This window comes from Phalacrocorax carbo, chromosome 15 (genome assembly GCF_963921805.1).
Source record: "Phalacrocorax carbo chromosome 15, bPhaCar2.1, whole genome shotgun sequence".
In the NCBI taxonomy this organism is placed as follows: domain Eukaryota; kingdom Metazoa; phylum Chordata; class Aves; order Suliformes; family Phalacrocoracidae; genus Phalacrocorax; species Phalacrocorax carbo.
In genome coordinates, this window is record NC_087527.1 from 5,681,000 (window position 1) to 5,691,525 (window position 10,526).

General features: G+C 59.6%; 1 protein-coding gene across 1 annotated transcript; it reads left to right on the forward strand.

The window, feature by feature from the left end:
- The first annotated feature begins 1,211 nt into the window (after nt 1–1,211).
- Nucleotides 1,212–9,139, forward strand: SLC7A4 (solute carrier family 7 member 4). The gene is made up of 5 exons (XM_064466314.1): nt 1,212–1,306; nt 2,577–3,627; nt 3,738–4,414; nt 5,215–5,323; nt 5,836–9,139. The coding sequence occupies exons 2-5, from the start codon at nt 2,646–2,648 to the stop codon at nt 6,027–6,029; spliced, it is 1,962 nt and encodes a 653-aa protein (XP_064322384.1). The 5' UTR covers nt 1,212–1,306; nt 2,577–2,645; the 3' UTR covers nt 6,030–9,139.
- The last annotated feature ends 1,387 nt before the right edge of the window (nt 9,140–10,526 follow it).

The following is a 10,526-nucleotide window of genomic DNA, read 5'->3' on the forward strand; positions in this document are numbered from 1 at the left end:
CGAGTGACAATTGCGGCGATGACTGATGGGTCCATGGAAACAGTCAATGCTCAGTAGCCATCAGAAAACCAAATGAGATGTTAGGAAAGGAGCAGATAAGAAAATGAGAAATGTTTTGCTGCTGTGAAGTTGCTGGTGCACCAGCACCCAAACACAGGTCCCTTCATCCCGAGAAGGGTGCAGGAGAGCTGGAGCAGGCTCTGCAAAAGGCTCTGGGGACACCAGAGGTCTGGACCACCTTCCAGCCAAGCTGGACTCTATCTGAAAACAGGGTGCCCGAGAGGGTACAAGGTAGAGATAAAACTACTAGTAACATGGAGAGGGACTTCAGTCTCTTCAAATACAAGAGCTGGGGTGTTACTTGAAGCCTGTAAAAGGCAGGTTTAGGTAGATCAGGTGACTGCTTGGGAAGCTCCTTGCCATGGCGGGCTGGAGAAGCAGAAGGTTTATGTTGGCTCAAGAGGAGGTGAGACACTTCTGGAAAATAAATGCATTTTGACTTAGAGACAGAGAGTGGTGGTTCCCCGTCACTGAGCTGCAGGTACATGGAGCCAGGTGGAAGCACTACATGCCTTGGCTCAGTTTTTGTGCTCTTGCCCAGGTACTGGGTTTTTTTTTCACTCCTGAAGGCATGTTGAGGAGCTCACCTTCGACTGCTGCCCCTCTAACTGCTTTCCCTTACACCTCTGCTGCTTCATGACAAAGACCTGGGTGCAGAGGATGTCCCTGTCCTCCAGGCAGCAGCTCCAGCGCATAGAGGCTAGAGGCAGATTCCTCCTTGGACCAGGCAAGGAGGAGAGGAGCAGGGTCTCAGCCCTTCATCCAAACCTGTGTCCATCGGCTGGGGTTTGGGATAGCTACTCCACCCTCTGCTGTTGCCTCTGTGGGTGGCTCAGGCTGCGGCGCTCAAGCCCAGCACATAAACCCCATGGGGACGCACTGCGATGCTCTCGGTGCATTGCCGAAAACCTGTCAGCTTCTCCGTGGGGCTGGGGGTTGCTCCCGTTACCCCAACCTCCGCTCCCGGCTCCGGTGGTGACACCCCCGGGGCTGATGCTGCCCTCGCAGCATCCCCGTCCCCGGGGCTCGGAGCCGCCCGGCTCCGGAGGCTCCTGCCCCGGCTGCTGATTCCCCCCGCCGGGGCGGCCCCCGGGGGGCTCCGGCAGCCGCCGCGCCGGGCCCCCGCCCTTCCGCCGGGCCGGGGAGGCGGAGCCGGGGCGGGAGGCGGCGGCGGCGGCGGCGCGGAGCAGGTGGGGGCCGGGGCCCGTGGCGGAGCCGTGCGGTGTCCCCGGCCGGTCCCGCGCAGGTGAGCGGGACCCTCCCGGGCGGCGGGAGCGGGGCGGTGCGTGGGGTCCCCCCGCGGGGCGGGCGCTGCGGCTCGGGGGAGCGCGGCTGGGGCAGGGGCTCGGCGCCGCCCGACGACCGGCATCGCGGTGGGGCTGAGCGGGGGCGAAACTTTCCTCTCTCACCGCCCCGGGGATGAATCCGGAGGCTGAACCCATCCCCAGCCTCCCCGGCCCGGGGGTCCCCACCCGCGCCCACCCCTGCAACGTGGGAGGGATGCTCGTTTGCCTTAGTGGGCGTCAAGCTCCGTGTCCTGCCTGGCTGTGGCTATTGGGTGCGTTGGTGTTGGGCACCCCAGAACTGCCAGCCCCTCCCTTCGTGGGGAGTCAGATGCAGGCAGCGAACAGGGCTGGGGGGGTCTCAGCCAGCAGAGTTGGTGCCAGCAGGCCCGTTGTCCCCATGGGCCAGCGTTGTGCTGTCAGCTCGCAGTGGCCTTTCTGGGACCTTTTGGCCTCAGAGGCAGGTGGACCCAGGGAGCAGAGCTGCACCGAGCGGAATGAGCCCTCTGAGCAGGATCCGTGGTTGGGGACGTGGGGAGACATGTATCCTGGCACGGCGAGGAGGGCTGTGGAAGGGGAGAGCATCCCTGAAATCACAGACCACCCCACGGAGCAGCCGTGAAGCAGCACGTGAAGGTCCCTAGAGCTGTTCCTCCGGCTCTCCCGGCAGCAGCTGCCAGCAGGGGCTGGTCCCCGGGTGCTGGATGCGTTTCCTGGTTTAGCCAGGGATGTCCACATCCTTGTTGGAACTGCTCTGGACTTCCTGCTGCACGCCTCCATGCCATGCCTGGACTTTTCCTGGGGAAGCAGCGAGATGCTGGGAGTGGAGTGATGCTGCATACTCCCTCAGTGGGCTCCTAGCACGCTGGGGAGAAGGTTAGGTAGATGTTGAATAAGGTGGAGGGGAAGCAGCAAAGAAACTTTTGGCAGGACCAGAGCAGTCTGGTCTGGGCTTTAATGCAGCTCCATTTTAAAAAGAAAAGCCTGGGGGCTGCTGCCCTGGGGGTGCTGTGGTTTCCCTCCCACCTGGCGCACAAGCACGGGTCCCTGCTTGGGGTGGCTGGCTGACCTGTGCCACCACCCTGGAGGAGGACACACTCCAGAGCTGAGCCCCATGCTGGCTGAGGAGTGAGGGACACCTTGAATGTGTCCTGGTGGCTTTTCCACCCTGTCCCCACCACCTGATACCTCCCTGCAGGAGGGGATGCTCACACCTTCCTGCTCCTCTGCCAGGTCTCCAGGCAGGGTCTCGCCACTGTGGACTCCTCACCCTGCCGGAGGGCAGGGCCCGCTGCCTCCAGGATGGCGAGGTGGCTGCCTCGCTCTGCTGACCTGACCCGCTTCTGCCAGAAACTCAACCGGGTGAAGACCTTGGAGGATGACATGATGGAGACGTCGTTCAACAGATGCCTTTCCACCATCGACTTGACGCTGCTGGGCATTGGCGGCATGGTGGGCTCTGGGCTGTACGTCCTCACGGGCACCGTGGCCAAGGAGATTGCCGGCCCTGCCGTCATCGTCTCCTTCATAATTGCCGGCTTTGCCTCACTCCTGGCTGCTCTCTGCTATGCTGAGTTTGGGGCCCGGGTACCTAAGACGGGCTCTGCCTACATGTTCACCTACGTGTCTGTGGGTGAGATCTGGGCTTTCCTCATTGGCTGGAACGTGCTGCTGGAGTACATGATCGGAGGAGCTGCGGTGGCCAGGGCCTGGAGTGGCTACCTCGACTCCATCTTCAACCACAAGATAAAGAACTTCACCGAGACCCACGTGGGCACCTGGCAGGTGCCATTCCTGGCCCGCTACCCCGACTTTCTGGCAGCCGCCGTCCTGCTAGTAGCCACTGCCTTCATCTCCTTCGGGGCCAAAGTGTCCTCCTGGCTCAACCATGTCTTCTCAGCCATCAGCATGGGTGTCATCCTCTTCATTCTCATCATGGGCTTCATCCTTGCGCAGCCCAAGAACTGGGGTGCCCAGGAGGGTGGCTTTGCCCCATACGGGCTGTCGGGCATCATGGCCGGCACAGCGACCTGCTTCTATGCCTTCGTGGGCTTTGACGTCATTGCGGCCTCCAGCGAAGAGGCCAGGAACCCGCAGAAGGCTGTCCCCAGGGCCATAGCTTTCTCCTTGGGGCTGGCCACTGGGGCCTACATCCTAGTGTCAGTGGTGCTGACACTGATGGTGCCCTGGCACACATTGGACCCCGACTCTGCCCTGGCGGATGCGTTTTACAGGAGGGGCTACGCCTGGGCAGGGTTCCTGGTGGCCGCTGGCTCCATCTGTGGTGAGTACAGGCAGCAGTGGTGGGAGCTGCCCACCCTGCTTGTGATGGGGGGCTGGGAATCGGGGTGGTTTGGGTCTGACATGGTCCTCCTCCTTCTGCCTGTCCCACAGCAATGAACACAGTCCTGCTGAGCAACCTCTTCTCCCTGCCACGCATCGTCTACGCCATGGCTGAGGACGGGCTCTTCTTCCAGGTCTTCTCCCAAGTGCATCCCCGTACGCAGGTGCCTGTTGTTGGCATCATGGTCTTCGGGCTGCTGATGGCCCTGTTGGCCCTTGTCTTTGACTTGGAGGCCCTGGTGCAGTTCCTGTCCATCGGCACGCTGCTGGCCTACACCTTCGTGGCTGCAAGCATCATCGTCCTGCGCTTCCAGCAGCAGAAGGTGGATGCCTCTGTGCCAGTGGCCGGTGGCCGGCCCAGCCCCGAGCCCTGTGAGGGTCCGTCCGCTGGGGAGCTGAAGGAGTACGAGTCCTTCTCTGACAAGCTCCAGCTGGTGGACAGGGACAAGAGCAAAGAGCACCGGGAGCCGGGGCAGCTGAAGGCAGCTTTCGAGCCCTACTTGGAATTCCTCAGCGACTTCTACCCGGGTGAGGTGGTCACGGTGGCTGTGGTGACCCTGATGGTGTCTGCCATCTGCCTCTGCTCCATCTTGGTGTTTGGCAACACCCACCTCCACCTCCCCACCTGGAGCTACTCCCTGCTGCTGGTCCTTTTCAGCCTGGGTTTCCTGCTCAGCCTCCTCCTCATCTGGGCGCACGAGCAGCAGCGCAGCACGCAGACCTTCCAGGTACACCTGGGCACCCGGGCAGGATTAGTCCCTCTGCTGGGGTCAGTGGGGTGGGAGCAGCTCTGATGGACCCATGGGAAGCCCCATGTCACCCTCGCCTGGCCAAAGCACCACAGCTGCTGAAGGAGGAGGAGGAGGGTGTCAGAAAGCACTGGGTGTGGGGAGGTGCTGGTGCCTGCAGTGTCACTCTGGTCTCTGGGAGGGGTCATCCCCAGTAGCTCTGTGTCCATCCCATGGGATCGCTCCTGCCCATACTGGGCTCCTTCCTCCGCATCCCCACAGCCCCCACTCCCCTTCTGCCCATCCCAACTCCTGCCTTTGGTCTGCCCTTGAGCTACCTGGTGCAGCTCTTCTCTTCAGCTTCCAAATTGCTTTTGTGCCTCTCATGCTTCCCCCTCCCTGGTTTCCAGCCTGTCTGGGCCCTGGTGCGGTGCAGCCGTGTGGACGGTAACACCAGTGGTAACACCACCTCCCTGCCATGCCCCTGCCCTGGCTTCTCCAGTGAGGACCACGTTTGCTCTGGATTGCCCTGGGGGCTTGCTTGGTTCTTGTGACGGTGGCCCTGGGCTGTTTTCAGAGCCTGTGGCTACTCTGCCAGCCCGGCATGCAGACTGGCTCCCAGCTCCTGGCTCCTAACTGGCCATTGTTCCTTTTGGCTGCCTTTTGCACAGAAAAAAGAAAGGAATTTTCAGAAAGCCCAGGCTGAAAGTCACTTTGTCCCTGGCATTTAGCAGTGCTGCCTTTTGTCTCTATGGTTTTAAGGATGGTCTTACCACTGCCTGGCTCTGTTTCTCCTGCAGATCCCCCTGGTACCCCTCTCCCCAGCGCTGAGTATCGTCCTCAATATCTATTTGATGCTGAAGCTCAGCTACATGACGTGGCTCCGCTTCGCCATCTGGCTGCTCTTAGGTGAGTGCTCCCGTGGTGGCGTGAGCCCCGAGTAGGCGGCGGCTGCTCGGGGGGCGAGGGGAGCTGGGCTTGTCTTGGCACCAGCTGGCAGCCTCAGCAGCTCTTTTCCCCCAGCGATGGATTTATAAAGCACATCGTGCCCCTTTGCGCCTCTGGTTCCCCTTTAGAGATGCAAGCTGAGGTCTCCCAGTGTCTCCCTAACCCTGTCTGGTTCCCAGAGTGCTACGGTTTGTTCCTGTTAAGGTTTGGGTCCTCCTTCAAGCTCTGGACCAGAACTACTCCCTGTTCCTGAGGCAGCTCCTGGGGGTTTGAGGAGCCTTCTCAGCAAGGGGCTTCCCCTCCCCAGGGACTGGGGTTGCTCTTAACATGCTGCAGGATCCTTTTTCACCTGCAAGCAGCTGATTTAAGACCCCTAGTGCCGTGGCTCGTGCTGCTCTGCCAGGATGCCAGCTGCATCCGTGCCAGCTGCCAGCCTCTGCTTGAGCCGCTGCTCTCCCTGTCCCCCGCTGCAGGCCTGCTCGTGTACTTTGGTTACGGCATCTGGCACAGCAAGGAGAACCTGCGGGAGCCCAGGCCACAGCGCGTCAGCGCCCGCTACGTGGTGTTCCCCAGCGGCAGCCTGGAGGAAAGGGTGCAGACGGTCCAGCCCAGCTCCCAGCCCACCGTCGGGCCGCCGGACACCAACACCGAAGACTGCAAGAGATGACACCCCAGGGGATGGGGGCACCTGGCTATGGGAGCATCTGACCCCCTCCCCATGGTGAGGCCAGAGACACCCCCTCCTCCTCCCAGTCCCTTCAGCAGCAGAGCCACCAGAGCTACCCTGGGCTTGAGGCTCCATTTGGAGATGCCGAGGATGCTCCCCCTTCCCCACCAGCTCTCCACGGGGGAGGGAGGTGCTGGCCCCCTCCCTCCCCAGCACTCAGGAACTGGGTCTCAGCCCCCTCAACCCAGTGCCTGCCCTGCTCACAGGAGCAGCATCCTCGCCACCTTCCCCTGAGCACATCCAGGCACCGTGCAGCAAATCTGCTTTCTGCTGGCCCTTCCTTGCACCTGGGGATGCACAGGGGTGCAGAGGGATGCAGAGGGTCCCCAGGGACCGGGGTAGGCAGCCCAGCACTACCCATCCTGGGCCTCCCCCTGGCTGCAGTGTGGGATCTGGCTGCAGCCCTGCAGAGCTCCCCTGCCTCCTGCTGAGCCCTCCTGCAGAAGGAGGCAGGGGCCGAATGCACTTCCCCACTAGCATCCCTGCCATCCCCATCCCCAGGGCCGCTCTCCTAAAAGGCTGAGGCTGCCGAGGAGCAGCTGGGGACATGAGATGGAGAACAGATGTGGCCAGAGTGAGTGGCTGGGCAGGGACCCCAGGAAAGCCCGTATGGGCTGGCATGGCAGAAGCCCAGCTGCATCTTCCCAGCCGCCAGCAGCAGCTGTTTCAGGGTGGGCTGGAGGCCGTGCCTGGCTGGAAGCTCAGCTGGAAGGTCCTACCATGGTCCTGCCCAGGCCAGGCTCTTGCCCCAGCCCTGTGCTGGGTGTGGGCACTCAGGACACCAGATTTGTTGCCTTGTCCCCAGAGGTCCCCAGCAGCATCCCTGGGCTGGGCTGCCTGGAGCTGGCCCCCTTTTCCCCTGCACCCAAGCAGCACAGCCTGCACTGCTGCCTGCCCCAGCAAGGGGGGCTCAGCCCCCCGTGATGCCCCTCCCAGGCTCTCAGTGGTTTGGGATGGGCTCTGCAGGTGCTTTTTGGTGTTGCCCCCTCTGTGGAGAACATCCCCATGCTCTCAGGCTCACCCTGGCTGCCATGGTGTCCTGGCAGGGGGCCCCCAGCAGCACTGCTGCAGCCTCCGCTGGCTGGTTTGCCCATGGGCAGCCTAAAGTGAAAGGGAAGGGCGTTTTAGCATGTTTTGGAAGAAATACATGGAGGAAACAGTCAGTCAAGCACCAGGTTGCCAAACTGCCATGGCCTTGCAGTGTGGACACCCTGCTCCCTGCAGCTGTGCTGGACGTGCAACACCATGCACATCCTGCAAAGAGCTGGAACTGCAGGCAAGCTCGTCCCATTGCTTCTCGCTGGCCAGTCTCTCAGGGTGCCTAGAGAGGCCATGGGGGTGTCTTTACGGTGTGCTGGCTCCCTGGTGAACCCCTCTGTCTGCCAGCGCTGCTCTGTGTCCCACCTCGCCCTTCACTGCTGCTGCTGCTGACAGAGCAGCACGTCCCCGCCGTGCTGTGGACCTGCTTGGCACCTCTGTGTAGTGGCTTGTGAGCAACAGGCTGACACGGTCAGCCTCATAAATACTGGTTCTGTGATGGCTTCGTTTGTTTGTGCTGTGTATCCCCCACAAGAGTCCACGTGGGGAAGCTGCCCCCCCCAGCCAATGTGCAGGAAAGCCCCCTCAAAGCTTGGGGAGAGTCGTGCCACCCGCTGCCACCCTGCAGCCACGTTCCTCCCAGGCCCTGCAAGAGCAGCAGTGGGCTGTGCGTGGCGGTGCAGACCCTGCCCACGGCTGGGGTTGGAGCCGGGCACGGAGGGTCACCGTGCCCGGAGTCTGGCTTCCCAGCTGCCAGCACATGCTTCCGGAGCAGGGCTGGCATGCGTGAGCTGCACAACGCCTGGCCACCTCCTCCAGGCACCGCCAAGAGCAGCTTTGTTCCTCTGGCACAGGCATTTCGTTCATGAAGACAGGCTCCAGCTGGACCTACAGAAACTGGGACCCCCAAGGGGCTGGGGCAGCCATGCAAAGGCAGCCTGGAACTTGAGTTTTACAGCTATATAAATATAACTATATTCCCCAGATGGGCCTGAACCCCTTTGTCAACAGTGAGGGTGACGCTGAGCAGCGCCAGGACAGATTCGTTCAAGCTGCCAAGTTGAATGGATGGGAGAAGTTGTGAACCAGTGCAAATAATGGCAAATAAAGTGGGAGTCACTTGAGATAACCCATAGATAGTCCCAGCCTTGCTGGTGTCATTCATTAGGGACGTTTCCTTCCTGTGATAATACAGTCATTCTTTATTAAAAAAATAAAGTATTCGACAGGTATCTGGGGAGGCAGACAGACTTAACTCTCCTTATCAATTGTCAGCTTTTAATCGCTGCTATAAATCCATTGTCAGCAGGATAAAGGCGAGTAGAAAGAATGACAGTGAGCAAGGGAACCCGGCGCAGGGTTGGGGAAGAGCAGTAAAAGTCATAACAGAGCAGGACAGGCTGAGGTTCAAAACACTTTTCTGTTCTCTTTTAGAGGAAAGACCATAGACATTGTAAAATACTCTCAGCTGTCACTGGGGCCGGGCTCACCCAGCGTGGGCTCTCAGTTGGCTTTCTAAACTGGCAAAGACCTAAACGTTGTCAAATGAGCCTCATAACCACTGATATTTAAGCTGTTTTAAAATGTTGATTTGTAAAAATGCAGAGAAATTACTGCTGGGCTGTGCTGGAGAGGCAGGGAGCGATGGAGCTGTGGCCGGCAGGGAATTAAAGGATTGAAACGTAATTAACACCAGCCTGAGAGGCGAGCGTGCCCTCTCGAGCACGCTTGTGGGTTTTTTTGAAATAGGATTTCGGTTCATCTGTGCCATACACCATCCTACTGCAGTAGCATGCCCTGTACAGGTGTAGAACATGCATTAATTGATTTTCTATTATCTGCCTGTTAAAGCAAACACAAAAAAGGGGGTCCGGCAGCAGCCATTGCCACCGAGGGAGCCCTCCTACAATGATTTGTTCCTGAAAGCTGTATCGGCAGGGAAAAAAAAATATCCAAACCGAACACTGTCAGCGGTGCTTTAAGATGGCAACCTGTAATTGTAGGAGAAAAAACGCCCGTTGCCCCATCTGTACCCCTGTGCGCGTGATCCAGCCAGATTTAAAAACAAACCACCCCCACGTGCCGCTCACAAACCCCTTTCATAGAGCACCGGGAGACAGCAGCTGGCTGTCTTACTGCGGCTGATATTACACCGGGTTGCCATAGGAGTATCTTTCTCCAAATTAGTTTTTTTTTTAAAATATTCTATTTTGTGGGACTCATGGAAATGGTGTAAACAGCCTAGCTGGCCTGCATGGAAGCCGATCCAATTAAAATGCATCAGTGAGGTATGTAGGTCAGCGGTGTAATGGCTGGGGCGCCGGGAGCCTGGAAGGGCTCTAGGGGTCACGGGGCACCAGCAGCTCCAGCACACGTGCTCCCGGTCTGGGGTAAGAGGGTTAATGTGATCTTTGCATGATAATCTCCCACTTACAGCATGGGAGTGGGCAGGCAGCAGCCAGGGGCTGCTAGCCTCAGCAGGGATGCTGCTGGACTGGGAGGGCTGGTAGAGGAGCTGCCAGGGCAGTGCTGGTTTGCCGTGCCCTGGGAGGAGGGCGCCCACAAAGCGGGTCCAAGGGGACAACTCAGAGGGGGAATAACACGGGATCTGTGCTAGGGAGAAAAATCAATGCCAAGGGATGCTACCCACCATTGTTTAAATGGTAGAGACACTGAATCAGCCTGTGTCCCTCCTCCCCCACCCCTGAAATGCAGTGTGGGGAGGGGGCGTACCCAACCCAGCTCCAGAGATGACCAAACGGGACTGAGCTGATGATGGTCTCGGAGGCTTCAGGAAACAGGCTTGCTGCTGTCGCCCACGCAGCCCCAGCGACAGGGGCTGTGGGAGCTCCTGCAGGAACCGCCGGGCTCTTGCACAGCGAAGCGCAGCGGGGTGGGAGTCGCAGGTGCATCCCAACACTGTTGCAAAGACAGTTTAATCACAGATGCTGTGCTGAAATAAGCAGACACTGACCCAGTTGCATACCTGACCCCTGTCCATGCTCGAGGGAGGAAAAAGCCCTGAGCACGGGAAGAGGGTGGTGGGCTGGCGCCCAGGAGAGAGCAGCTCAATGTCCTAATTAAATCTCTTCCCAGCCTTGTGTTTCTAAATTATCCCTCCTCCCCCCCAACCCCAGCTCTGAAAGCAGCACAGGCGAGCTGCAGGGCTGGCTGTAAGTAATCCTCTCATCATCCCCTGCGATCCTCCCCTCCTCCTCCTGCAGATACAGCCAGAGGATGAGGTAAGCAGCACGCTTCATCCCCAAGACACCAGCAGCGGCTTATCTGCTCCTTCCACCTGCTGGAGAACAGCAGGGCATTAAAAGATGGCACAAATCCTGAGTCCTGCTGTCCCCTTGCCCCTCCACAAAGCGCCAGCAGCCGGTGTGCTGAGCACAG

Coding starts and splice junctions, on each gene's coding strand:
- SLC7A4 (XM_064466314.1), top strand. CDS start 2,646: ATGGCGAGGTGGCTGCCTCGCTCTGCTGACCTGACCCGCTTCTGCCAG. Junction 3,628..3,737: donor GGCCGCTGGCTCCATCTGTG/GTGAGTACAGGC, acceptor CCTGTCCCACAG/CAATGAACACAGTCCTGCTG. Junction 5,324..5,835: donor CGCCATCTGGCTGCTCTTAG/GTGAGTGCTCCC, acceptor CCCCCGCTGCAG/GCCTGCTCGTGTACTTTGGT.